This window comes from Pyrus communis, chromosome 16 (genome assembly GCF_041283825.1).
Source record: "Pyrus communis isolate YQ-2024b chromosome 16, ASM4128382v1, whole genome shotgun sequence".
NCBI lineage: Eukaryota > Viridiplantae > Streptophyta > Magnoliopsida > Rosales > Rosaceae > Pyrus > Pyrus communis.
The window spans coordinates 5,260,545-5,287,893 of NC_142580.1; the positions used below are offsets into that span (position 1 = coordinate 5,260,545).

The window sequence follows — 27,349 nt, forward strand, 5'->3', positions numbered from 1 at the left end:
AGTGGAAACGTTACTTTATTAAAAAAATGTAAAAGAAAAGGAATGAAGCGGCTAATCCCTACTTTGTGGAAGGAAGTTACTTTTTAAAAGTGATTAACGTGCTCCTTACTTAGCTACTTAGGTTTCGTGGGTCACACGTGGCTCCATTTTTTTTTTGCATATTTTTTACGCACATTTTTGTGAAATCCACTTTATAATATATTTTTGATCTAAACCGTTTAACTTTTTGAACATCATTTATAGATTATTCTTATAAAAAAATTGGACAAATCCAAATTAATTAAGACATTTATTTGTAACAAAAATTCACGAGTACGGACAAATAATGCTAAACCCTTAATCCAATAATCATATGGTTATAATATAGAGTGGACTCCACAAAAATACGTGTCAAAAGTTGTATAAGAAAAATGGAGTCACAATTCCGCAATCGTATTATGGCCTAATTTTTAAATTTAATCTTAATGCATATTATAGATTATACTTTTTATCAAATAAAAATTGCATTCATAATTCTGTTACAACGACCTATCTAGCACCTTCAAGAGAGTTCATTTAACCAAACTTAAGCCTTATATACTGTGTAGTTTTTTTCTGGATCAATGTCACTCAGAGGGTAAAGTCATAGTTATACTCACATGAGCTCATTATTATAATAAAGACGGTGCTATCCTCGTATCTTTTTTCACCTTTCACATACACTCTTAATTTTTGATAAAATTGGTCTCTGCACTTTGATAATATCGTGGAGAGAATGGATTCTTGATTGGACCTCCATTTGTAGGCAAAATATAGACAAGCTTCCCTGATTAGGAGATGTAGGGCATGACATATCCCTTGGTTTAAGGGTGCAGGGCAATGATGAAGGTATGGAATGCGGTGAGGGCAATATCTGCCATCAACGCACAATATTCCATGTATTTAGCATGCGAAAAAATAATTATGAGAAGGTATTTTAGCTAAAATGGTCATTGAAATTTGCGTAACTCATCACTTCAGTCTCTGAGATTTGAAATCAATAGAAGTGGTCCCTAAGTTTATCCATCATCAATCATTTTGGTCATTCCATGAAAAATTATATTAGATAAGAACCAAAACGATAAAAATATCCTCAATTTAATAAACAATAGGCCAATTGATTTGATAAAAATTGAAAGTATTTTTGTCATTTTAGCCTTATTTAATGGAAATTTTTCATGAAATGACAAAAATGATTGATAGTGAACAAACTTACTTCTATTAATTTCAAATCTCAAAGACCAAAATGAGGAGTTATTCAAATTTCAGTTACCATTTTGACTAAAAAGCCCTTACGAGAACTTACTTTCATAGGAGAAACTCAGAATATTTCCTTAAGAAGGGTTTCGCACAATAAACAGGTTACATTTTCTGTTCGGAGAAGACGTCGAATATCTTAAACTGGTAACCAATAAGACGGGCATTCAGGCGGATGTGCATACAAGCAAAAGCTAATTTGAATCTGCCGGACAAGGTGACACGAAACGTGAATAACAAGAAGGCCAGGTAACGAAGTTACATCGCGGTGCACCACAAGAGATAGGTCCCGGGCAGAGCAGTCAAACTAACACGTGCTTAGCATGCTTCATCCAGAGGATTTAGGAATATAATGTTCAGATAATCGAATCACGCAGAGACTTCCACTGCCATTTTGAATTGCTCGGGTACGCGAAGCAAGGGAGCTTGGACCACATCGGGATTGCCAAGCTGACCACAGGCAGCCATCTGATCATCACCTCTACTCGACCGCAAGAAGACACGGCACCCTAACTCAGCCAAGAGATTCCGAAACTCAACCATCTTCTCCTCGCTGGTTGGTCTGAATTGGGATCCGCTATGAGGGTTAAATGAGAGGAGGTTGATCTTGCATGGAATTCCCTGAACGAGATCAGCAAGCCTCTTCGCATCCTCCACACTGCATTACGCCAAGAACAGAGTCAAACCACCAAAACAAACAACAGAAAAGAAACTTCAGATACGACATATTCGAGTCAAACAGCAGGAAGTCGAAAAGCTAATTTACTTGTCATTTATTCCTGCAAGCATCACATATTCAAAAAGAACTTTGTAGTTATTCTTGAAGCGAAGTTCCTCCCTAAGGGTCTGAAGAAGCAAGCCTAATTTATACTTCCGGTTAATTGGCATGATCCAGTTTCTGACCTGCAGATGTGATGTTTGTGCAAAGGTTATACCCCCGTGCGAATGTGTACAAGTGTGTTCTTCTATCCACATAGACATGTGGTTTGCCAATTCAAATAAAATGAATGTAAATACCTCATCTGTCGTTGCATTCAAACTAACGGCTAAAGCACAATTAGATTCCTTAAGGAAACGCCTCATCTGGGGAACCAGCCCACTTGTTGAAACTGTGACCTTTCGAGGACTGAAATATAGGCCTTGATCATGTAGCATTATGTCAGCAGCTTTAAGAACATTGTCAATGTTCTGAAGTGGTTCTCCCATTCCCTAGAAATTTAAATTTATATGAATTATCAGAGGATGAAAGTATCCGTTATACCTAATGAATAATGCCAGTTCAGTAAATTACTTGGGTCTAGATGACAGAGAAACGAACTAGGATTTTCTTATTTTGGTTAATGAAAAAAAACGTATATCCATGTGAAAATGTATTGTGAACTCCTAACCTACCATAAATACAACATTCGTAATGTCGCCAACTTCACTTGTGAACAAGGACCGTGCAAATACAGCCTGCTCTACAATCTCAGCTGCAGTCAGGTTCCTCCTTAGACCCATCCTGAAAATGGAAGGATTTAGAACCAACATTCAGATTATCTGGGCTACGGAAATTGAAAGAACGTAGAATTCACAGCTTAGAGGAGAAGAATGAAGCTTACCTGCCAGTGTAGCAGAATTGACAATTCATGGCACAGCCCACTTGACTCGAAACGCAAACAGTATTCCTGCTACGACTATCACTAGCGACGCTAGGTATGACAACAGTTTCTATCACCAATCCATCTTCCAAAGTGAACAGAATCTGAAACCTCCTGTGAGTTTCATAATCAATGAGAAGGTTCTCTAAGAAATGCTAGTAACTTTCTAAAGGCATATATGATATTCCCAAAAGCAGTTTTAACCGAGTAGAGTAAGACCACGTACGATGATAGTTAAGCAATACAGGGGACATAAGGAAATGAATCCATGTACCTTTCGAGTTCCATCAGCCGCGGTAATAACTTGTTTCAAAGCCAATGCCTTGAACTCAGCACTCTTACTCAACATCTTCTTAAAATCTTTGTTCAAGCCTACGCATTAAAAATGGCGAGCGAAATTCATTGACCGGAAATCAAATTACATCAAGATTCACGAGGAAACTGAATAAAGCACAAACAAGTGGAATTGGGTTAACAGGATAAGGAAAAGTAGTAGGAAAAACCTTCTAGTTGATCACTGTGATGCGCCCAAATACCATTCCCGTATATACGTTTCCATAGCATTAGAGCCTGGCCAGGCCTGTACCCATGTGACCGAACCCATTTCTGTCAATGCATTACAAATCATAAGCAACACATTTTCGACAAGACGATATTCTAAACTAATCTAATCTACGGAGAGCGGGATTCAAACTTGGGAGCAATATTCATAAGTGACATAGGCAATTAACAGTGAGATGATAAAGAATTACTTCAAGTTCATCGTATCGCATGCCCTTGAGAAGCACTTTCGAGCTCCGGTTCGTAATCCCATTCCTTTCACCTCCTGCTGATCAGAGGGCAGACGAAATCAGAGCTAAGAAGAAGATGAACCCAGAACAGAAAAATCGAAATTAAAGAGCCTGCTCGAAGAAACAAAGGTGTGCTCACCGGATTCGAAGGAAGTTTCGTCGACAGAGACGAGAGGACGTGGAGGAGAACAGGACGCGGCTGTTGAGAGAAGGCGGCGGTGGGAGGAGGCAAGAGGAGTGAGAGATGCCGGCGAGGGTTTCAGAAAGGGAGAGGAGATGGGGTTTTGGAGTGTGGCAGGGGTTAACAAGGCGGCCATGGGAGGCTTCTGCGGCGGCAGAGAGGTTGGGCTGAGCAGGATTCGTCTCAACCACATAGAGCCCATCTCTCGCGGGACGATAGCGGTAAACCAGTAGGTTCCCGGGATACAAAACCTTTAAATTAGACTTAAAATGACACCGTTTTGAGGATTAATTAGTGTAGGCAAATTTTTGGTCTAAAAGAACTGAATATTTCACTAGTGTTCAACTCTCGAGACTTTTGCGGTGCCAAGGAAGAGTTGTTTATGTCACACGACTCACAAAGATTTACCCGATTTGAGTTTACAATTTGGACCCGTCCCCTCCCCGTGCTGGACCGCATAAACGCTCCTCAACCTACAGGTCAAGGGCCCGTTTGTCCACGGAAATAGTTGCAAGATTTGAATAACTAGTTAGTAATTGGTCGCTCACATCTCGCTACTATTCTGCAATGTCCCACATTGAAGAATATTGATAAAAATGTTGAGCGAAGTCGAATGTTTCAATCACTCCAAACCCATTAAATGTTTCAATAAAACCGTGCACATTGTTCAAGATCATGTTGCTCAAACGGTTAACATCATTCACATCATATGTATGAATATGCATTCCCCCAATGTCGAGTGTATACAAAGAGATGCAAAATCGTGTTTAGAAAGAGTGTCCTTCACTACCACAAAAGCTTTCATGTCCAACATGAATTGTGCCATATGATGAAGGTGCAGTTTTTGGATACAAGATTAATTAGCCGTTAACTTCTCGAAGTCTTAAAAAAACTACAAGTATTAATGAGACATTTGCAAAAAACAACACCTGTAAAACTTCTCAGAGTCTTCAAAACTACAAGAACAGAACATCAAAACGAAAACATTGTATTACAAGTACATATCCAGCGTAACCAGATGATATCGGTGATTGCAGTTGATTGTAGTGAGACAAAGAAGGAGAGTTCGTCCTGCAATCTTATAAGTATCCTTATGCCCGGCAATCACCAAGATGGGTACATCCAATGATGATGGCGCTACACCCGTGTGGAACAGAAACGGGTAAATCAAAGTTATAGCCCCGCTTATCCAAACTGAACTGAAATGCGGCTAGTCCCTGCAAACCAGACAAATGATTAATCATACACGCATTTACTAAAAGGAGAATGCAAGTGTGCACATGTATGTAAAGCAACAGCAACATTTCTCAATGAAATATGAAAACAATTGACGCACTTGGTTTTTGTTAAAACTATCCCCCATATAATATATAGCTCAATACGTGAAACCAAAGGATCCATCGGAAGATGAAACCTACCATTATTAACTCGTTTTAAGTAATATATTGCACGATAAAAAGATACTCCTTTCACCGCAATAGCATTTATCCATTTAGGTTTGATAAGATAAAGTGAAGACATTAAATCAAAGATACAACACAGGCACAGAAAGAGAACTGATGAATTTGACCCCAAGACATTGAAGCACGACCAGGAAGGAAAGAGAGAAAAATGTGAAACCTGTCTTCCAATCATTATCATGCTGGTTCTAATTGGACAAGGCTGTTAAAAAAATTATTGACTATGCATGGAGACTTAAGCGTTGACAGGTAAAAGACAACGGGTACCATTAACAAATGGAAAGATATACATATTGTACAAGTTCCTTGAAAAGAAAAGTTAAGGACTTCTTTCCTCCTACATAAGGTTAGGTCAAAGATGGATGGGTGAGGAAGAAGGGAGAGTGTACGCTTTCCCTCTAACAGTTCAAGACTGGTGGGACGAAATTCCTCCAATCCCCGCAAACTCATAGTGGAAATGAAAATAAATAAATAAAAACTCCTTTATATAAAACTATCCTAAGAGAGGCAAATTATTGCTTCCCATCCCTGCCCTATAAGAAAATAGTTTCTAACCCTGGTCCACCTATATCCATGAGATGGATGGAGGAAAGAAAGTTTCTTCTGGAGCGGTAGAAACACAAAATATCTGAAGTTTAGTATCCTACATTTCTAGTCCCAAACATAGAGGTTGGATGTGAAAAAGGTCAAGTTTGGTATCCTAAATTTTTACTAAATACACAATATGTCAGAGCATAGTACTACATCAATAAACCATACTTGGCTATATCAGTTGTCGCGCATCTAAAATTGGCATGAGTTTTATACTTTTTAGTTTTTAGCAGATAAGATAGGCACATAACCTTTGGCATCAAATGTTGAAACTGCTTAGACAGGTAAATCAGAAAACCAAATATTGCACATACGAATGCATATAAAGCGAATTAAAAGTGTTACAGAAATGAAACTTTACTTACCAATACTTGATTAAGCCATCCCAGCCACATGTTGCAACTTTACTTTGCTCCAAGGGATGCCATGCTGCCCCAATGCATACCCCTTCATGACATTTGAGAGTTCTGAAGACTTTGCATGTCTTCCAATCCCAAAACCAGCATCGACCTTCACCATCACCTGACATAACAAACCGTCCATCTGGCGAGAAATTGACTTGGCAAGCATACCCGGCAACAACATGCCCGGCAAACCTCTTCTTCTTATTGAGCTGAAACTTCTCCCTAGTGCTATAAATCAGAATCTGATTGTCCATACTCTGTGCCGCAAGCCAATTGGAATTGGGGTGCAGCGAAATTGATGGCATGGAATGCATGTGAGGCTCACTAATATACTTAATAACCACAGGGATCCCAAACTCCCATACGCGAAGCGACTTGTCATCGCTGGAAGTAACAAACCTACGGTTATTATCCACAAATGTAATCGTATTCACAGCACCCAAATGCTGATCATACTCTTGATTGATCTTTCCCTCATTCATATCCCACTGAACAATCTTCTTATCACTCATACCAGCCAACAACACATTTTGCTTATCCTCATCCGGGTTCAACTTAACCACATAAGGAACCTTCCCAGTCGAGAATGTAGATATCACCTGCCCGGTTTCTGTATCCCAGTACTTGATATTCTTATCATAACTAGCAGTTAAGAACCTACTCCCATCATTAGAAAAACAAATATCCCGAACTGCCTTCGAGTGACCCATGTAAGTTCTCATACACTTACCGGTATTGAAAACATCCCAAATCTTCACCTTGGTATCCATCCCGGCAGACAGAATCAAATGCCCGTACTTAGGGAAGAACCTAATAGCAGACACACCCTTCGTGTGCCCGCTCCAAGTGTGCACCAACCTCTTTGGAATATAACAGTGATCATTAGATGCCTTAGCATCTCTCGGCGGCGCAATCCATGACCTACCCTGATAATCCCTCTCTTCTTTTCCATGAAACGTAGTCTTCTCAGCCACAGCCTCGCCCTTATCACCAGCGCCTTTCTCCTCACCTTTCTTCTTCGCATACTCCTCGGCATACTTCTTCTGCTCCTCAGTCAGCTCCGTCGGCAGACCCTCCTTCTTTCCCGCCCACGGACTCTTCTTATTCTTCATCAACCACACGTCACTAGCCGGGTTCTGGACCTCCTCCGGGTCCATATCCTCATCCCCACCCTCATTCTCCTCCAATTCCTTTCTCTTTTCAATTTTCCGCTTCTTCTGCTCGTGCTGGGGAATGTTATACACAGAAACGGCGTCATTCTTCTGCAAGGCCTCGAAATCACCTACATAATTGTACCCAGCAGATGCCGAAGGGTCAGCAGCATACCCATACTTGTGAAACGTGTTGTACTGCTCGTCGAACACGAAGGGCTCAATGGAGGCGTCCTCGACGAAGCCGAGTTTGTGGTTGCGCATCCCCTGGGCTATGCCATCCTTGGCGTAAGGATGAGACGGGCCGTAGATTGGTGCCCATAGCTGCTCGTAGGTGGGGTTGAAGCCGACGATGTGTTGGGTCGGGTCGATGGGGCGGGTGGAAGACCCGTTGGCCCCGGCTACCGTCAGGGCCAGCATAGTGTCGTCGACATTGGGCGCGGCGGACTTGGCGGGGAGGAGGTGAGGCGGCGACGAGTCTGGGGACGACGGTGCGGATTTAGGGTTTTGGTTCTGCTCCTCGGGCTCGTTCAATTCGTCGTCGTTTTGATCAGAGTATGCTCGGAGAAGATCCATTCATAGAAACAAAGACGACCCCCTAAGCCCTAAATTTGGTCCCTGTGTTGAAAATTTGAGACTTTATACTTGGAATTCGAAACGTAGAGGAACCTGGATTGGATGGGAAATAAAAAATAAGATAGCGATCGAGAAGGTTACTCGCCGGCGGCGGCTTGGAGAAGGCAAAGGGCAGAGGCTGGGCGGGCACAGAAGGATTCTTGGCGGGGTTCAGGTTTTGGAATAATTCGGGGTTTTCCGGGGTTTTCCAGGGTTTTCGATAAACCGTAAAACCGATTGCAAATGCCAGTCACGGATGCAACTTGGTTGGATCCACCCGAATCCGTTCATGTTCAATCCGACTTTAAATCCGAATAAACAAGTTTTTTATAAGTTATAACCCCCAGAATCCAACTCGATTTTATCCCGTTCATTGATTGGGCTGAGTTGGGTTGATTGTCCAACCCAACCCGATTAACCAAACTCAAATACGACCTATATCAATTAATACTCATATAACACCTAAATAGGCCAAGTCCAAAAACCCACATCCTTTCTAATATATTTTTTTAATAAATTGCCCCTCCAAACCCTAAAGTGGTATATTAAATTGTTAGTCTCCAATTTCATTATGCGGCTCTCCACCTCTATCTGAAAGCCCATGAAAATTTGCAACTGCGCCTCTCTCAATGAAGTGTTCCTCTTTTCTTTTCTTTTTTCTTTTTTTTTGGTACTAGTTTTGGTATTTCTTGTATTTTAATTCAAACTTTGCATGGTTGAAACATTCATATTTAGTTTAACTTTATAACGGATACAATTTGCAGAATTGAATTTTAATTTTGAAAAAGTTGGGCCAACCCGAACCCAACCCAAGTAAATCCGAACCCGATTAAACCCAAGCCCGAATGAACCCGTTTAAAACCCAACCCGAAACCCGCACCCAAATTGTAAAAGTTGGGTTAGGATTGGGTTTACCTTCCAACCCGCCCGAGTTGCACCCCTACCAGTCACTCGTGACTTTCTGGCACCCGCAAAAATTTGAATTATTTTTGTACTTTTTTTTTTTTTTTGTATTTCTCTTACTATACGATAACAAATAATAATATTCATATTTTTAAAAATATATTTTTTCGTGCAAAATTTATTATAGGGAAATGTTATTCGTACTACAAAAATCTCATTCTACACTTTTCACAAGTGTATTTTTGTTTCCTAATATAAAAAGTTTGGAGTGTAGAATGAGATTTTTTTAGTGATAATAACAATTCCCTTATTATAACCTAAATTTACTACTATAACCTAAATTTAAAGATATTTGAACTTTTTTTTTCGTTAATTTTTCTTTTATCTAAATCTAAACTATATATTAATGGAAATCTATTTGTCAACCAAAAGAGAGTGAAAGATTATTTAACCAAAAAAGAATTTACTAATTTTTGTTTAAACCTCACTTACAAGTGATTTTAACATCTCTAATTTGAAAATTTAAAAATATACTCTAAATATATATTTAACATCTTTATATTGTTCATTTATTCTTCTACTTTTCAACTTAAATATTCTACTAAATATATACTTGTTGCTCAATAAATCATAGATTTGCTTTCAAATACATTATAATAGATTTCCTTAAAATATTTCGAGAAAATAAAAATTTGCATTTTTTACAAAAAAAAAAACGTTGATTAACACTCATAGTTTTTAGTCGATTTTGCAAATTCTTACATAAATGACAGTTCAATCTATTTATTTTCACCTTCACCTCACTGTGAAGTTTTGAAAATTAAGATGAGACTTTCCGTTGAGATTCTTGAGTGTAGATGACACACCCCGACCGGAATCAAGGCCTGCTGGCCATCACATGAGGGTGACGTAGCCATGTGCACAGTGCGAAAGCAAAAGATAAAAATAAAAGTACGAATAAATAAAAACCAAACTACTAAATAAACTAGTTAAAGTAACACACTAGTTGAGACAAAGTGAGATAAACATTATCAGAGCACAGAAAACCTAAGTGCAGTCCAGAAGAACAAATACTAAATACACAACACCCAAAGGTGATCTTACATTTGTGATGTTCTGTCAGAACCACTGACAAGTCCTCGTGAACCACCAAAGTTGCTTCTAACTAGAACATAGAGGGGTGCAAAATAGAAAGTGTGAGTGGGCAAAAACAAAGCTTTTCAAAATCATTTCATTATCAAAAGTTCTAACCCCTCGGCGTAAAACCTATATAGTTTCCCAGAAAATAGAATATACATATATATCAAAACCATGTTCATAAATATGCCATGTCGAATGCCTCCACATAAACTGTAAGTAACCCAGGTAATGTCAATTAATGCAAGTAACATGTCAGCCGGAGTCATCTAACGTGACATGTACGGCTGAATGTAGAGCTCAAATCCCCAACTAACTAACTATACCTGCACATGAGTCGGAACCACCTAAAGTGGTCTGTACGATAGGACTGGGTGTAAATAAATACGCTCAAGTGCTACGATCACATGAAGACTGGGCGAATAATAGTGGGTCACCTACGAGTCGGAACCACCTATAGTGGTCTGTACGACAGAACTGTGCACCTAACTTGGATCCAAGATGATCGTGTGGTGCGGGAGGTGAACATCATGTGAAGGACTGTGCCCTACTCTGGGCGGGAGCACTAACACCAGGGGTGCAGGTTATAAGCTCTCTATGCATCTCACATAACCACTAATTCACAATCATAAACCATAAACTAACATGGCTCTGATACCAAACTGACACACCCCAACCAAATCAAGGCGTGCTACCCGTCACGCCTTGATTCCGGTAGGGGTATGTCAATTTGGTATCAGAGCCTAACCCTGGCCGTGGTGTGCCGACGAGGACGTCGGACCCCTAAGGGGGTGGATTGTAAGATCCCACATCGTCTAGGGGAGTGATCCTTATATGTATATTCTCATGTCTACCTAGCACGAGGCCTTTTGGGAGCTCACTGGCTTTGGGTTCCATGGGAACTCCGAAGTTAAGCGAGTAGCGCGCGAGAGCAGTCTCATAATGGGTGACCCACTGGGAAGTTCTCGTGTAAGTTCCCAAAAACAAAACTGTGAGGGTGTGGTCGAGGCCCAAAGCGGACAATATCGTGCTACGGTGGTGGAGCGGGCCCATGATGTGGTGGACGTCGGGCCGGGATGTGACAGTAGAACCTATTTGACAATGTTCTGGACCTCACGACTGGTTTTTTTCACTTAATTTTTTTAGTTTTCGGCTCAAATATTCAACTAAATATACATCTATTGCTCAATAAATTGTAAAACTGCTTCCAAATTCCTTAAAAAGTTTAACTTAATGCTCAGGAAAAATATCTAGCGAAAATAAAAAAAAATCTGCATTTTTGTCAAACAAACATAAGTGTTAGGTGGGCTCGATGTACGCAACACGAGGCGGACTCAGCTCGCAGAACAAGGCGAAACATAGTACGCCAAATAAGGCGGGCTCAGCTCATAGAAAACGGTGTGGGCTTCTGGCACGCAAAAGGAGGCGAGCTTTGTGACATCCCGTCCCGGAAATATCGAAACGTACGTGTGAAATTACAAGTTTGCCCCTAGTACGTTTTCGTCACATTATTGGTTGTTTTGTGTGGTGTGGCAGATGTTGGACCACACACACACACTCTCAGACACTGTCTCTCTGCCCTTTCCCTGTCTCTCTCTCCCCCGAGCTCCATTCATTCCTCTTCCTTCTGAAAACGTACGGACACACACATAACTCACACAAATCATCACAGATCGAAAAAGCTAAGGCCATATTCGAGCTCGTGAAGCTCGTGCGAGTGCAACCATACCATTTTCAGGTGAGAAATCCTTCGTTTTCACGTCGATTCGACAATGGCCGATTTGAGTACTATTCATGCAAACTTAATCTAGCATGTTTTTGGGATTTTTAAGGTCGTAAATAGCTTGGTGGTGTCCCAAGGAGCCTCGGAGTGCTTCGTTGGAGGAGTTTGGACGTCGGGATCACCGTGGTCGAAGTTGGCCGGTTTTGGATTGTGTGGACAAGTATGATCGCGTAGTTTTTAGGCTTTAAAAGTAGTCTATCGTGATTCTACTAGTCTAGGGCTTTAATTTGGTTCAAGAATCATGTAAAATGGTTGAGAAACGAGTGAGAAAACAAAGTTTGAAATTTTTCCAGTTTTCCGGCGCCGACGACGTCGCCGGAGAAGGTGACGGAATATTCCTGACGCCGTTGACGGAATCTGTCAAAACTGACGGAATATTCCTAACGGCGTCAGTCGACGCCGTCCGTGTGCGCCGTACGTGCCTGCGCGTGGCCGACGCGTGTGGCCGTGCCTTGGCCGGCGCGTGGGGGCGCGTGCGGTGGAGGAAAATTTTTCTAAAAATATGGTTGTGATCCTGAGGTTGTGTAGAGCACGTTGGTTTATTCATTTGTCCATTTTGAGCAATGTATGAGAAGTTATTACGAGAAGTTGGTTATGTGCTTTTAAATTAATGTTTTTGTAGTTAATTCGCATATAGGTGATACGTACCCCGAGGACGAGCGTTCGCACTCGAGGCAGGGGGGCTACGACCCTTCCATTTATCAGTGAGTGGGCTTTTGTTTTCCGTATATACCTATATACATTTATATTCCCAGAAATTGATTAAAAAGGATTATTTATGTTATGCCATGCACCATATTATTATTGTTTATGCATCGTCACCTGCATTAGTAGTGGCATACATTTATATATGCATATTGGGTGCTGTGGACGCACAGGTAAGTGCCAGGTAAATGTTATTCATATTTACATTCAGTAGTAGTTTGAGATGCTTAGAGAGCTCATAACCTGCACCCCCACTGTTAGTGCTCCCGCCCAGAGTAGGGCACAGTCCTTCACGTGATGTTCACCTCCCGCACCACACGCTCAGCTTGGATCCAAGTTAGGTGCACAGTCCTGTCGTACAGACCACTTTAGGTGGTTCCGACTCGTAGGTGACCCGCGATTATTCGCACAGCCTTCATGTGATCGTAGCACTAGAGCGTATATATATATATATATATATATATATATCACACCCAGGCCTGTCGTACAGACCACTTTAGGTGGTTCCGACTCGTGGGCAAGTTCAGTTATTGAGTTTGAGATTTGAGCTCTATATGCAGCCGTACAGGTCACGTTAGCTGACTCCGGCTGCCAGATGTTATGCTATTGGTGTGATTTATACCTGAGCACTTGCATTCATTATGAGGCTTTGACATGGCATATCTTGAGCATGATTGGCATACCCTTGAGCATGTTGGGCATATCTATACATACTTATATATGTTTATTTTCTGGGAAGTATACAGGTTTTACGGCGAGGGGTTAGTATGTATTTTGCTAAATGATTTTCAAAGAGCTTTGTTTTTGCCCACTCACGCTTTTGTTTTGCGCCCCTCCAGGTTCTAGTTGATTAGCAGTTTCGGTGGTATTCCCAGAGGATTCTCCCGGCTTTCTGACAGATACTCACCAGCGTAGGGTCGCCTTCGGGTGTACTTTTATCGCAACTTTTCCTTTGGACTGCTGTAGTCTTGCTCTGAATTTGTATTTCACTTATGCTAGCACTTGTCTTAGTACTTTGTATGCTAGTTTTTAATTATTCGTACTTTGATATTACTACTTTATTAGCTTCCGCACGTGCACATGGTTACGTCACCTTCGTGTGATGGCCAGCATGCCCTGATCTCGGTCGGGGTGTGTCAAGCTTCGTGCACATAAAACGAGGAGGGATACATCGCATACATCAAGGCCAGCCATGCACACATAAAACGAGGCTGACTTCGTATAAGTCAAAATGACGTGGGCTCCATGGAAGCAAAAATGGAGGATTTCTAGCACGCAAAATGATGCGGACACCTTACATGTAAATCGAGGCAAACCAGGCACATAAGACAAGGTAGGCTTCACACATGCAAAACGAGGTAAACTCCCGGGTGCTCATAAAATGAGTCGGGCTCCACGGCTGGAAAAATATATTTTGAAGAACAAGAATATAATATTTTGTTGTAGTGGTAAGAGAAATAAAAGAAAAATAATTTTTCTTACCACTACAACAAACTATCATATTCATGTTCTTCAAAATATATTTTTTCCGTGCAAAATCTAATATAATTCGTATTTAAACACTTATAATCAACAATTTAAAACCTTAGTTTAAAGATATTTGAACCTTTTATTTTTGTTAATTTTTATTTCATCTAATTCTAAACTACATATTAATAAAACCACTTTGTCAACCAAAAGAGGGTGAAAGACTTCTTTTTTTTTTTTGTTTTTTTTTTTTGAACAAACGATAGTATCTACACTAAGGGGAGGGGGTGGGCTTAGTCTTACAATGAGCTAGCAATAATGTGGTTCAAATTCACCTTTGCGCGAGAATCAAACATAAGACCTCTCACTTGCAAGTGAAGAGGAATACCACTAGACCATAGTACTAAGTGGCGGGTGAAAGACTATTTAACAAAACAAAATTTTGCTATTTTTTGTTCAAGCCTCACCTTAGGTGATTTTAACATCTCTAATTTAAAAAATAAAAAATATACACTAAATATACATTTTAACATCTCTATATTGTTCACTTATTTTTTTTACTTTTCGGCTTAAATATTCTACTAAATATAAACTTGTTGCTCAGTAAATCATAAATCCCATTCCAAATACATTATAAAGATTTCCTTAATGCTCACAGAAAATATTTCAAGAAAATAAAAAAAATTTGCATTTTCTACAAATCGTGGATTAACACTCATGATTTTCAGTCGATTTTGCAAATTCGTACATAAATCACAGTTCAACCTATTTATTCACCTTTGCCTAACTGTGAAGTTTTGAAAATTAAGGTGAGACTTTCCGTTGAGATTCTTGAGTGTAACAATGTTCTGGGCCTCACGACTATGTTTTTCACTTATTTTTTTTAGTTTTCGAAATGTTTTTTCACTTATTTTTTTAGTTTTTGGCTCAAATATTCAACTAAATATACATATGTTCATCAATAAATTGTAAAACTACTTCCAAATTCCTTAAAAAGTTTAACTTAATACTCAGGAAAAATATCTATCGAAAATAAAAAATTTGCATTTTGTCAAAAAACATGAGTGTTAGGCGGGCTTGATGCACGTAACACAAAGTGAACTCATCTCGCAGAATGAGGCGAACCATGACACGCCAAATAAGGTGGGCTCCGCTCAAAGAAAAAGGTCTGGGCTTCTGGCACGCAAAAGGAGGCGAGCTTCGCACACAGAAAACAAGGAGGGATTCATAGCACAAATCGAGGCCAGCTATGCCCATGTAAAACGAGGTTGGCTTTGTGTACACCAAAACAACGCGAGCTCCATGGACGCAAAAGAGGGTGGGCTTTTGGCACGTAAAACGATGTGGACACCTTACATGCAGAACGCGGCGAACCAACACATAAGACAAGGTGGGCTTCGCGCACGCAGAACAAAGCAAACTCTTAGGTGCTCATAAAATGAGTCAGGCTCCACGCCCAGAAAACTATATTTTGAAGAACAAGAATATGATATTTTGTTTTAGTGGTAAGAGAAATAAAAGAAAAATCAACAAAAGTGTTAAAAAATGATTCAAATTCTTAGGGTGCCAGAAAGTAGGGGTGGAAAAAATTCCCGAAAATCCCGAACCGAACCGAAAAAATCCCGATCCCAAACCAAAAATTTCCCAAACCGAAATTCCCGAAATTTTCGGGATGCTATCCCGAACCAATCCCAAAATTTCGGTATGGGATTCGGGATTGGCTTCTCGATATTTCGGGAATCCCATACCAAACCGAAAATATATAATATTAATTATTATATATATATATTTATACATATATATATTATTCTTTTATAATTGATGCTAGTAGTTTCTAATTCATGCTCAGCAACCTAGAATGCCCTACACCTTGCATATTTTTCATGTTCTGTTTGATATTCATGTGGATTTTATTATTGCTGCTGCCATGACTGATGATTTCAGAAGGCTTGATTCTTTTGTCTCTCAACAGATTGCAAAAAGAGTTTAATTAATTTGAATTTTGACTATGATAAAAAGAGTCAAGCATGCCAGTGTTCAATTAAATGGTAGTGTGAATGAAATGAAATTCCTAGTTCATAAATGTGTTCTTGAATTATATATTTGAAGAACAATTCATAATTTCATATTTCAATTTGGGATTCCCGATTTGTCCCAAAATCCCGAAAATATTTCGGGATTCCCGAAATTTGGGATTCCCGAAAATTTGGTTTGGGATTGATTTTCAAATTCCCGTCCCGAAAAATTTCGGTTTGGGATTCGGGATACTAGTTTCGGTATGGTATCCCATACCGAACCACCCCTACCAGAAAGTCACATGACTTTCTGGCACCCTAATAATCTAAATATTTTTTTACATGTTTGTTAATTTTTCTTACCACTACAACAAACTATCATATTCATGTTCTTCAAAATATATTTTTCCGTTCAAAATCTAATATAATTCATTAATTCGTATTTAAACAATTGTAATCAATGATTTACAACCTTAGTTTAAAGATATTTGAACTTCTTCCACAACTTTATTCACGTGTATTCTTCCACAAGTAAAATACACTACACCCTCTACTAACCACTTGAGTACATGCTAGTAAACATATGGAAATAAGAGATTCAATTCAACAAATAATGGTACTGCTAATACAAACACAATCAAGGCCAACACTTCAAGGATTCTTCACTTTGATCCTCAACTTTCGAGCCAACTGCGCTGCTTTCGGATGCACAGGCCGCTTGCTGCTGTCACACTGTTCTACTTCCACCCAATTAATCAATCTAAGAATGAGAGATTGAGGCACTTTTCGGATATCTTTATCCGTTGTCGTGCCTTTTGATTTCTTCATCCCCGTCTCCAATGCCTTCTCTATAAACTCCATAAACCAGTTCCCAGCTTCTGTTTCGATCTGCTTACTCAACCTGATTGTATTGCTTAAGCTGCTTAAACTAGCAGAAGCCGGTTTCTTGTTTTCGTCGTTCTCACCAATGGTTTCAAGGCTCAGCTTTCCAAGCGGAGTGGATGGTGCTTTCGGCTTTTGATGAGTAGAGCTTCTCAGGAGCTTCTCAAACGTTGTCGTTTTCTGCTCGCTTCTTTCAGGAACGGCTGCAACTGACTTGTACAAAGCGTGCCTTCTTTTCGATAGGTTCAATTTTGAGTTCACGGAGTTTTGAACAATTTCGTGCAAGACAGAATAGTCTTCATCATCTTGATCTTTATCTTTCTGCTGCTTAACTTTTGGAGTAGTCTGAGTCATTTCAGAAGCTGAAGTAGCTGCTTGAATCGATACCATATCGTTAACTGATTGGACGATTTGGTGATGGAATTCGAGGAATTTATCAAAGCAGGTTGATGGGGCATCCGCTTTAGCTGTTCTGCTTAAGTTTGAGAACATCCTGCAAAAGCAAGCATTGGTAGTTTAGCTAAAAAAATATCTCAAAGTTAAATTTTGCACTACCATAAGAAAAAGGAGGGTATTCGCTTTACTTGAGAGATCGAACTAGGGTATCGGTTGCTGAAGCCTCTCTGAGTGCATTAAGGGCAATCTTCTGAGCAGTCTCTCTATGCTGCACAGCTTCCTGCATAAACATAATCTCATCTCAAAACCCAAAAAAATTTGGTTTCGGTCATAAACTAGAAAGAACACTTGGAGATGAAAGTGCTTACTTTGCCGAGCAAGCTGAGCCTTCCTGGTAAATTCACGGGGAGGCAGAGGCTAGTGCTGTTTTCGTTGCACAAGTTACCAGGCTGAGGCTGCTGCTGAGAGTTCGCGTTCATGTCCTTCGAGTTGGAGGATTTCTGTGCAGCATCTCCAGCCACACTGAGTGAAGTTCCCACTCTTGCATTTCGCGGTGGTGGAGTTGAGGTCTTCTTTTTTTCCTACAATAAAACAAGAATTCACATTCTCAGCCAACCAAATCCAACATACTTGAACAAACAAAATCAAACATTCTTCAACAAACAAAAATTCTAATTAGCAGAAAAATCAGTTGGTGCAGCTCAGACAATACTACTAAAGAGGAGCAATGTACCTACAGCTGGGTTGAAGGGACTAATTGGGATCCTTGGCTCTCGATCAGACACACTTCTACTCCTAGGAAATTTTGACATAGACGGCATGACACAGCTTTTTCGCAATGCAGGGCTTTCGCCTCCCTTGGAATCCGCCATCTTAGCCAAAAGTCCACCACCAACCGAAGACCGAATGCCTGAATTCGACCCTCCATCTCTTCCTACTCTCCCCCTAATCATCGGAGACATCGACCCGTTTCTTCCACCACGCTCTTTAACCGGAGTGCACTGGTCGAAATCCAAAGGAACCGGCTTTAACACCATGGGAGACGAAACCCCATCAGCTCCATTAAGCCCTATTCCCCAAGACCCCCTTCTAGTAGGCTTTGAATTCGACATTTGCTCGATTCTCTCTCCCTTCTCCCTCAGCCCCATTAGAGGTTCCGGTGTACCCATCAGAGGATGCCGGCCAGGGAGTGGTTTGGCTCCCTTCACCACCGGCACTGGCGACCCGGGCTCCAATCTGTCGACATATATAAACTGACCCAGCTGCATTTTGTTACTGAGAACAAAGTCGTTGTGTTCGGCGGGGAGGCTGACGTAGATTGAGTGGGAAGAATCGGAGACTTTTATGTAGAAGCCCTGTGTGGGCCAGAGACTCTTCTCGTCAAGGTCCACCGGCACGATGTCAGTGACCTGCAGAAGCGCGCTCCGGTGCTCGCCAGTGGGCTTCACCCCTGTGTTCATTCCGTCCATGAGCTTCAGTAGAATTCCCGGTGCCAAAGCTGCCATTTTTCGCCTTTTAGGGGTTGGAGAACGGGGAAGATGACGATCGTGGTTGGAAATTGAAAACCCAGGTGGCGATTTTCGATTTTGTGGAGTTGAAGATAGTTCTTAGTTCTCAAGGGTTTGAGGGTAAGAAGTAGATGACGTTTAAGTTGACCGTTAGCAACGGGAGCTATGTGTGCCAAAAGGTTACTTTTTTAAAATTCAGAAATTTTCGAACGTTGAGGCAACGGTCAGATTTTGCTGGTGCGTCACGTAATGTTTTTGAATTATTGGTGAAAAAAGAGTCGATCAATAAATGATAAAATTATATTTGAAACCGCCAAAAATGAAAAATATCACGACTTTCTCCTTTCATTAAATTTAAATTTACCTAGATCCAAAAAAGGGGTCGGGGAAAGTTGTTTATTTATTAATTTGATTTTTGTTTGGATTTGATTTGAATTTTTATATAATATATTTAAAAAAAAAAGGTAAAGGACAAGAGAGTTATTTACTAAATGGGAAGAAATTAAAGGGGTATAAAATGTGTCTAAAAATGTTTGTGAAGAGAAGATATTTGGTAAGGTTGTCCGACTAGTGCAACTCTCACACTGAATGCCGTCAGACAAGACTCAAATACATAAAATTTCTCATGCTTTTGTAAAAAATATCTTACAATTGACTTTCTACAAGAAAAATTTTAGAGAACCTCAGTAGTAGGATAAAATTTTATGGATATGAAAAATATAAGTTACACTTAGACTATCTAGTTGGGGAGAATTTTTTAGCGTGCCAAGAACACGACCCAGTATCATAATACCAGTGGTTGAAATTATTTTTCAAATATCCAACCACTTGTATTACGACACTTTGTGCACCGGACCGTGTTTCTGCCGCATTGTAAAGTTAATACTACAAAGTTTGCAATACTTTCCCGCTACAAAAAAATGAAAACTGAAATCGAACAATGAAATGGCAATCAAACGAGCTCTAAGGAAATCGACCATGTCGGGAAGTTCAGAGATTTTGTTTGTCATGATACAATAATGTATTGCAAACATTATTGCCAATAAAACCAATAAGCATAACAGCCGATTTACCAATTGTTCCAAAAACAACAGTAAGCTAGTTGCAGAGTTGTAACAAGATATTCCCGATCTCTTGTCTTCAAAATTTCGAACGAGGACATGCAGAATGTCAGGTCATCGTAACTACAGTCTGAACTACATTGAGAAAGAATGAAACGATAATCTACTTTTCAAGGTACATTAAAGTTCAATTGCAAACAGAAACCTGAAAAGAAACAAACTCCACGATCCCGTGTGTACCTAGAAACAGCTCGGGCCATGCTATAGTGGAGTAGCGAAACCTGCGATTGATGAAAATATACAAGGTGAGAAAATGAAGGGAACCTAGAGGACATAGAATCATGATCTGTCAGATCTGATAAGCAGGCCTCAGTGAGATTGCATTATTTGACATGGTTAAAGACAACACTCTCTGAAAGCAAACACCCATCAGTAAAGAAACCATTATTAATGGGAAATACGGGAAAGCGACCAGAGTTACCAAATTAAAAGATGCGTTGCCATATTAACAGAACCCTTAATTAACTAGGTACGTATTATCAATTAACAAAAGCATCGAAGTAAACCTTTTTTTTACTCACCCTTGTATTTTCTTGTTTTTTCATACTTTCTGGTTGTGTGCTCAAGCAATCACATAAAGATTCGTTGATAAGTACAGGTAAAACCAACCCCCATCATCCAGATGAGGAAGTAGATTCCAAGCATCTAATATAAAGATGTCTAGGAAACGAAAGTTCCAAGGTGTTTTCATGGACGACATTCAAAAAACCACGAGAGCATCAAAATGATGTATATTAAACAATTGGAATGTCATTCTACCTATACATAATAGAACAAATTCCAGAGTCGAGATATTTGTCTCCCTTCCTTCCCCGTGTCACAAGAATATGTCTGAAGAAAACTAAGAACAATGCATTCTTAGCTACTTATTTTGCTCCAGCAATTTTTTACAGAATACATGCTCCTGAGCTCAACGCTCCAGAGCATTATTTTCCCTCTCCTAGGGAAGATTTACAGAGATCCAAAAAATCTGACCCACCGTGCAACTTAGCCATCTGTATCGAATACAAGAAATGCTATAACTTAAGTTACTATATTGATGATCTGGTTAACGTTCCCGCAGAAAAATAAACAACAGAGTAAACAATGAGGTCATATTTAGTAGTTTTGCAGCAAAATCGATAGGCGGACATTGCGCTCAGCAAGAAGAGATCTTGCTAAAGCACAACTCCAACCAACCAATATTAAAAGGCATGATGAGACATATAATTTGCAAGCACAACGCAACCCCTTAAAACTAGGTGCAGCATCAAACATCAATAACACGCAGGTCCATCTCAACTCACTTGAAGACAGGTAATAAGACAAATTTCATAACTCACCCTCTTCTGCAGTAAAAATACAGTTCCGTTCATGGCATGGTAAGTTGGTAACAGCATTTTAGCTTGACAATGAATCAAAACTCCCAATCACGATGTTCCAACATAAAATGCTTATTCATTTTCAGAGAGTACAACTCTCACTAACAAGATTATTGAAGAGAGGCATGTTGGATTCTCGGAATTGATAAATGATAATATGTAATGACATCCAAAAAACATATCACACGTACATAATCCACTGTATGAAGACAAACGTAAATTCCGAACAATACCTTCTGATAGGCACCCCCAGCTGGTGTTGTGCAAAGACAGGAGCGACGTCAACAAGGCAGAAGCGGTAGCACTGTGCAACGGGATCAACGACTGCGCACCGCCCAACCCCACCGGAAGCCTAAAATTGAAAAACACAAACTCTTTAAAGCCTCCCACCACACATGTTTCAATACCCACAACAATAACAAGTTCATGAATTGAAGACAAAAGATGTTTTGCTCAAATCATACTAAATTTAGTAACAAACTCATCTGTTTTCCTAACAATGCTCAAAATTTCAGTAAAATGAAGAACAAAAATCACTAATCATAACCAAAACTAAAAAAATAAAAAACCCAGATCACCAAGAGACCCAAAATTCAGTTTTCCATTGCATTTTATCAATCAATTGCTAACATACGTAAAAAATCAAAGTTCCAAAAATAAAAATCGAACCTTGAGAACTTGAGCTTCTGGGCAGCGAGTCGAGGAGCAGAAGCGGGCTTGAGGGAAGTGAGTTCGGTTAGCTTGGAAGCTTTGGAAGCGAAAGGTGAAGACGGCGAACGGGACAGAAGGGTTTTTGCAGAAGCTGAAGAGAATTGTAGGGTTCGCCTCGCGCGGTTCGCCGCCATGTCTGTTTCCCTCGACTATTTTCCAAAGCTCGAAGCTTTGATCCTGGACTCAGAAGTTTTGTTTGTGGGCTGAGTCTGATAACATCTCTGGACCAAATGCCTGTTGGCCCAACAATTTAAAGCCTGAGTGAGTGACACGGAAGGATTGTTATTGAGCTCGTCAACTTAAATAAAAGAAAACTAATGAAAATGACTTTAAAATTTCTAATTTTAATGATAAGGGCAAAATAAAGAGTAAAGTGAATAGTACCAGAATTGACTTTTTAGTATAAAAATATGATTTTTCGTTAAAATGAACAGTACCGTGAGTTTTTGGTTAAAACTCCTCTTAAATCATTGGCATAAACTTGGAACTTGAAAAATTCGATCATACGCTCAGTTGGGCCCTTCTATTTTGGGTCATAGCAGTTAGGGCGTCAATTATTATTTTATTACATTAATTTATTTTAATAGATATTTAAATTTTTTACAATTAAATGCGTTTAATAATCAATTAAAAGTTTTTTGAGGTTGCTGTCAATTTTGGCAGCAAGGGTAAGGGCTGCCAATCTATGTCATGTCACATTAGATTTGATTTTTTAGTTGGAAAATATTACTACTGCTTTTTTTTATGGTAATGCTGATTTGGATATTTTAACTTTTCCCTTGGGATACTCAAATCGAAAATAGGGAAATAAAGAATGGATAACTTTGGAATGAGAAAAAAGTGAGGAGAGGGAATTTGATTAACAACTCCCCTAGTAAATTAACTTCTTTAAATTGAGTTATTCCGTTATAATTTTTTAGATGGTTTTCTTACGGATTGCATGCAAGTAAATGCAAGAGAAATCATAAACGGAAATCATTCCTTTTTTTTTTTGTTTTTATTACCGATAAGTAAAGGAGTCCTAAGAAAATAATGAATGATGGAGATAATAACCTAGATATTCCAAAGCAAAATGAAAATTCCTTTAATGGAAAACATAAATTAAAGTTATTTGTATGATGATGTCTGAGTTTTCTATACGTAAAGACGGGGGAATAAAGAAGATATAATGATTAATAGGACAAAGCATGGAATTTTAAAAATAATAACAACTAAATATTGGAACAATTTTCAGCTTTTAAACATTGTATATAACTTTATATAGATCCTCATCTACTCATATGCAAATTGCAATGCCCCTTGGATAAGGACACACCACGTTTTCATTTGCTTTTGCAAAAGAGAGGCTAATCCTAATTAGACATTTTATATTAATACTGTTAAGTATGCATACAATCATAATTTGTTGACCATGTACCTTTATATATATATATATATATATATATATATATATATATTTTAACAAACTATATTATCTACACTAGGGAGTGAGGAGTGAGCTAAGTTTCATAAGGACTAGTAATAATATAGTTCAAATTTGCTTTTGATGATAATCGAATTTAAGATTTCTCACTTATTAGTGAAGAGAAATATTACTAGACTTAATACTAATTGATTAACAATCCATCTAACATACTTTGAGATGGGAGACATACCATTTTACTGTTTTCTTTTGACTTTGAGCAAGTGAAAGATCCGCTACATAAATCTTTCTTTTTAAAGAGTAGGATATTGGTGTATTTAAAAGAAGAAAAAATATTAATTTTTTTGAGAGTATTCGAAGTAAAGGATAAAATTTTACTATTTTAGCATAAGAGTTTAAAGATATTTTGCCAACCCATCTATTGTAAATTGTATTTTACTATTTGGTAAAATTCCTCATTTTTTAAGCCTCCATAGAAAACTTAGAGCAAAAGTTGCGGTAAGGGAAGGAGGAAGGAGAAACACTTCTACTCCTCCTCCTCCTCCTCCTCTCTGCTCCATTCCCTCTTTTCATTTTTTTTTTAATTTATTGTGGTCAATAATAGTCCTCTTTGTGGTGATTAAGTTTGTGTCTAAACTTGTTTAGATTTGAGTTATCTATCACCTTTTTTTTTTTTTTTTTTGGGGTCCCTTTTCAATCCAATCATTCTCTCAAAATCCTCTTTCTTAATTTTTTTTCTTTTTTTTGTTTTTTTTTTTCTGATAGTGTGGGTTTGGCAAGAGATGGGGTTGAATTTTTCTGAAATGGGTTTTGTAGGTTATAGTGCGGCTTTTGTTCGTGTTAGATTTCTCTTTTGGGCTTGTGTCTTTTGTTCACGTCTCATGGTGGCATTGGTGCAGTTTATCCTTATGCAACCGGTAACTTGGTTGGTAGTTTTGTATTCAAAGTCTCTATCTTAGTGGTCACTATTTGTTTCTTTTGTAGTCCCTCTTTTGAGTCGGCGTTGCTTGCATGAAGAGTGTACCCTTACGGTTTTGTTGGCGATTTTGTTGGAGAGTCCCCCACGAGGCGGGTTATAAAATGATTCAATTTCTAGTTGACGGGATTGTAGTTATTTTGGCTTTGGAGTGCTGTATGTGTTAGATTGGCCAAGTTGGCCTTATTTTTTTTGTTTTGGAGTCATTTTGGTTTGAGGATACTTCGGATTTCATCCAAGATGCCCTGTTTGAAGTTTGTACTTTTTCTTAAAATGCTAATAAAGCCATTATCGTTTCGCCTCAAAAAGCAAAAAAAATGCTCACAAATTAGGATGTGTCTAGACGTCCAAACTTAAGAATTTCTTCTATAAAAAGGAATAGTCAGAATATATATGACCTAGAGGGATAAAAAGCTTAAAATAAACTGATTCGCAATCAAATATTCTTGAGCTAGGGTTTAAAGCATTTGCTTTTTATTCCAGACTAAACCAATATTTAAATGATATGGAAATTGATTAATAAATTTTGAATTCATTTTTGTTTTACTGTTTGTTACATCACTAAGGACATCACAGTCTAAAGCCACTCATAACAATTGGACACCAGAGAGTTATGGGGTCGAGTCTGCAACATGCAGTTATAGCTAGTTGCATTTAATCCTAGCCGAGAGTCCCGAGAATCTGCTGAGATTGACCCAACACTCAAAATAAAAAACCATAAAGTTGTTTTCACCCTCCAACAACTTCTCTTCGCACTTCAAAGCGCACTGTTGCAGAACCCTAGCAGCAACATGATCTTTACCCGTCTCCATCTTGCATGCAGCATTTTGCGTTTACCCAACCAAAAAAAATATTTCTTGTATGATTTTTTAGGAAAGACCTGCAACTAAATATTAGACAGTTTCGCTCATTGAAATACGATATGGAATAGATCTTACAAGACTGTATATTGGAAATGAAAAAGAGAGGAAAAGAGAAGATAATAGGGATTTTTTAATATATATATATATCACAAATAATCAAAATCTAACAATTAAATATCTTGAAAAGATACTTCAGAGTACCATAAAATATATATGAAGATAATAATGTTTTTCACCATATGTATGTTGGAAATTTATGACAGGCAGAGAGTGGTTGGTCTGATGTCGTGGCTAAAAACTGGGCATTGGTTTTATGACATGTTGGGAAAGGAAATGCAAAGCTTCCTCCCTAAACCTAAAGGGCTGTTGCTTCATATATATCATAGCTGCCAAATTTCAGGCAAATAATAGTGATGGTATTGGTTTGTCTTGTCCGTGGACTGTGCTCCACCTATATACATTGTAGCACCAGCAGCTAGGTAGTTGAGATCCCAACCTCCTCCTTTAAAAGCTCCTATATGTATAAATCGATCGAACCCAGGAACCCTACTTTTTGTGCATGCATGGAAACTGAAAAGCAGATAGGCCGGGATATATTTGTTGGTCCACCAATATAATAGCACCAGCAGCTAGGTGGTTGAGAAAACCCCAACCTCCTCCCTTGAAGCTCCTATCTGTATAAACCCTAATTGATCGAACCCAAGAAGGTTCTTGAATTTTAATTTCTACTGCGGTCAACTGTGTATGCATATATACGTGGAGTCATAAAGCCTGAGTCATGCACATTTGAGAGCAATGTGTGTGGTATAGGTTGAAACTTGAAATAATAGTAACAAAAATAATCGAGCCTCCCTACTAGGTAAACAAATTAAACGTCTGTCCTCGAGGAAGGTACTCGAATTAAAGAAGCAAGTCCCTTGCTACTTAGCAATGTAAATGAAATGAAAGAAATAAATAAATAAAACACGTACGGAGTGGTCCATTGAAAATTATTTGTAGTAGTTTGCCATTATAACTTTACCCTAATAATGCTCCTTAGCAAACTATATTATTGATTTAAATTTAGGCAAATTTTACTTTGATAATCCTCCTTCTTTGTTTAGTTACTTGTTCGTGAGTATCTACTTGGTATGACCCAGTTAGTTTTGTTTGAGCTTTTGCTTTTTGTGGATGCAAATTTTCGTCTTCTTCTCTTGGACGAAAATGCACCTGCAAAACAATGAACACCTAAAGTCAAGGCCAAGAGCCTCACATGCCCACGATGAATTGGTTGGGGGGGCACTTTGGCCGAAGAACCTCCGATGCCAAAGTTAGAATTTGAGAGAGAAAGTGTTTAGAGAATTTTAGGAGAAGAATGAACCTAGGTTTTTGGAGAAATGAGGGTGTTTATATAGGGGTGTGGCCGGCCCTCTTTGGAGAGAAGGGGTCCTGCCACTTATGGTGGTTTTTGGCTCTAATTGCAAGATATTATGTCAAAATAATATATTGCAATCAATTAGGAAATTACTTATAAAATTAATTAATTAGGTAATTAATTAATTAATTAATTAAGGTAATTAATCCTAATTTGAATGAATAATTGAGGGTTAGTTGTGGGAAGGATTTGATGAGGATGGATGAAATAGGTTTTGAATAAATACCTATTTTGATTACTTTTGACCTTGATTGAGTGGTAATTGTTCGCTACTTGCGAGTGGGAGTTCCGGTGTGTGTGAAGGATAATTTTGTCTTTTTAGCCAAAAAATCCATGTGTCGCCACCATATTTCTCTTGATTATTTTTGGCTCCACACTTTTACCACCATTTTTCAACAACTAAAAAAAAAGAGTAGGAATAACGATAAGCTACAGCATTTTAAAGGGGTAGTGAGCAAAAGTCTTTGTAACCCATTTGCTTAATAACATTCGCTCATGCGTTTTGCGCTCATTCTTCCTCCCGCAATATCGTTTGTGTAGTAATAAAAATTTTGTAACTTTAACTTCTGTTAATTA

At 38.8% G+C, this 27,349-nt stretch overlaps 4 protein-coding genes across 7 annotated transcripts; all 4 read right to left on the reverse strand.

Moving 5' to 3' along the window:
* Window positions 1-1,324: 1,324 nt before the first annotated feature.
* Window positions 1,325-4,209, reverse strand: LOC148689858 (Radical SAM superfamily protein). Of its 2 annotated transcripts, none has more exons than XM_088687963.1 (9): window positions 3,846-4,209; window positions 3,668-3,744; window positions 3,419-3,521; window positions 3,190-3,287; window positions 2,877-3,019; window positions 2,668-2,776; window positions 2,293-2,484; window positions 2,042-2,178; window positions 1,325-1,933 (listed from the first exon to the last, which is right to left on the reverse strand). In XM_088687963.1, exons 1-9 carry the CDS (start codon window positions 4,087-4,089, stop codon window positions 1,645-1,647), a joined length of 1,392 nt encoding a protein of 463 aa, XP_088544089.1. In that variant the 5' UTR covers window positions 4,090-4,209; the 3' UTR covers window positions 1,325-1,644. The 2 variants fall into 2 exon arrangements, with proteins under 2 accessions (XP_088544089.1, XP_088544090.1); XM_088687964.1 differs by having other exon boundaries at window positions 3,668-3,741; window positions 3,846-4,207.
* A 590-nt stretch (window positions 4,210-4,799) lies between these two features.
* LOC137731208 (Transducin/WD40 repeat-like superfamily protein) lies at window positions 4,800-8,519 on the reverse strand. Its single transcript, XM_068470311.2, has 2 exons — window positions 6,304-8,519; window positions 4,800-5,104 (listed from the first exon to the last, which is right to left on the reverse strand). The coding sequence occupies exons 1-2, from the start codon at window positions 8,067-8,069 to the stop codon at window positions 5,098-5,100; spliced, it is 1,773 nt and encodes a 590-aa protein (XP_068326412.1). The 5' UTR covers window positions 8,070-8,519; the 3' UTR covers window positions 4,800-5,097.
* An 8,076-nt stretch (window positions 8,520-16,595) lies between these two features.
* On the reverse strand, window positions 16,596-19,145 carry LOC137732499 (protein CORTICAL MICROTUBULE DISORDERING 4). The gene is made up of 4 exons (XM_068471818.2): window positions 18,134-19,145; window positions 17,765-17,977; window positions 17,585-17,676; window positions 16,596-17,493 (listed from the first exon to the last, which is right to left on the reverse strand). Exons 1-4 carry the CDS (start codon window positions 18,899-18,901, stop codon window positions 16,770-16,772), a joined length of 1,797 nt encoding a protein of 598 aa, XP_068327919.1. The 5' UTR covers window positions 18,902-19,145; the 3' UTR covers window positions 16,596-16,769.
* Window positions 19,146-19,868: 723 nt separating this feature from the next.
* On the reverse strand, window positions 19,869-22,308 carry LOC137732004 (uncharacterized). 3 transcript variants are annotated; one of them, XM_068471282.2, is made up of 4 exons: window positions 22,056-22,308; window positions 21,620-21,738; window positions 20,206-20,246; window positions 19,869-20,095 (listed from the first exon to the last, which is right to left on the reverse strand). In XM_068471282.2, the coding sequence occupies exons 1-3, from the start codon at window positions 22,229-22,231 to the stop codon at window positions 20,227-20,229; spliced, it is 315 nt and encodes a 104-aa protein (XP_068327383.1). In that variant the 5' UTR covers window positions 22,232-22,308; the 3' UTR covers window positions 19,869-20,095; window positions 20,206-20,226. The 3 variants fall into 3 exon arrangements, with proteins under 3 accessions (XP_068327383.1, XP_068327384.1, XP_068327382.1); XM_068471283.2 differs by having other exon boundaries at window positions 19,869-20,100; XM_068471281.2 differs by having other exon boundaries at window positions 20,004-20,246; window positions 22,056-22,307.
* Between the last annotated feature and the right edge of the window lie 5,041 nt (window positions 22,309-27,349).

Coding starts and splice junctions, on each gene's coding strand:
- LOC148689858 (XM_088687963.1), bottom strand. CDS start 4,089: ATGGGCTCTATGTGGTTGAGACGAATCCTGCTCAGCCCAACCTCTCTG. Junction 3,745..3,845: donor CGAAACTTCCTTCGAATCCG/GTGAGCACACCT, acceptor CCCTCTGATCAG/CAGGAGGTGAAAGGAATGGG. Junction 3,522..3,667: donor TGCGATACGATGAACTTGAA/GTAATTCTTTAT, acceptor ATGCATTGACAG/AAATGGGTTCGGTCACATGG.
- LOC137731208 (XM_068470311.2), bottom strand. CDS start 8,069: ATGGATCTTCTCCGAGCATACTCTGATCAAAACGACGACGAATTGAAC.
- LOC137732499 (XM_068471818.2), bottom strand. CDS start 18,901: ATGGCAGCTTTGGCACCGGGAATTCTACTGAAGCTCATGGACGGAATG. Junction 17,978..18,133: donor TTAGTCCCTTCAACCCAGCT/GTAGGTACATTG, acceptor GTTTTATTGTAG/GAAAAAAAGAAGACCTCAAC. Junction 17,677..17,764: donor GGCTCAGCTTGCTCGGCAAA/GTAAGCACTTTC, acceptor ATGTTTATGCAG/GAAGCTGTGCAGCATAGAGA.
- LOC137732004 (XM_068471282.2), bottom strand. CDS start 22,231: ATGGCGGCGAACCGCGCGAGGCGAACCCTACAATTCTCTTCAGCTTCT. Junction 21,739..22,055: donor CAGAAGCTCAAGTTCTCAAG/GTTCGATTTTTA, acceptor TTTCAATTTTAG/GCTTCCGGTGGGGTTGGGCG. Junction 20,247..21,619: donor CTGGGGGTGCCTATCAGAAG/GTATTGTTCGGA, acceptor CATCAATCGCAG/GTTTCGCTACTCCACTATAG.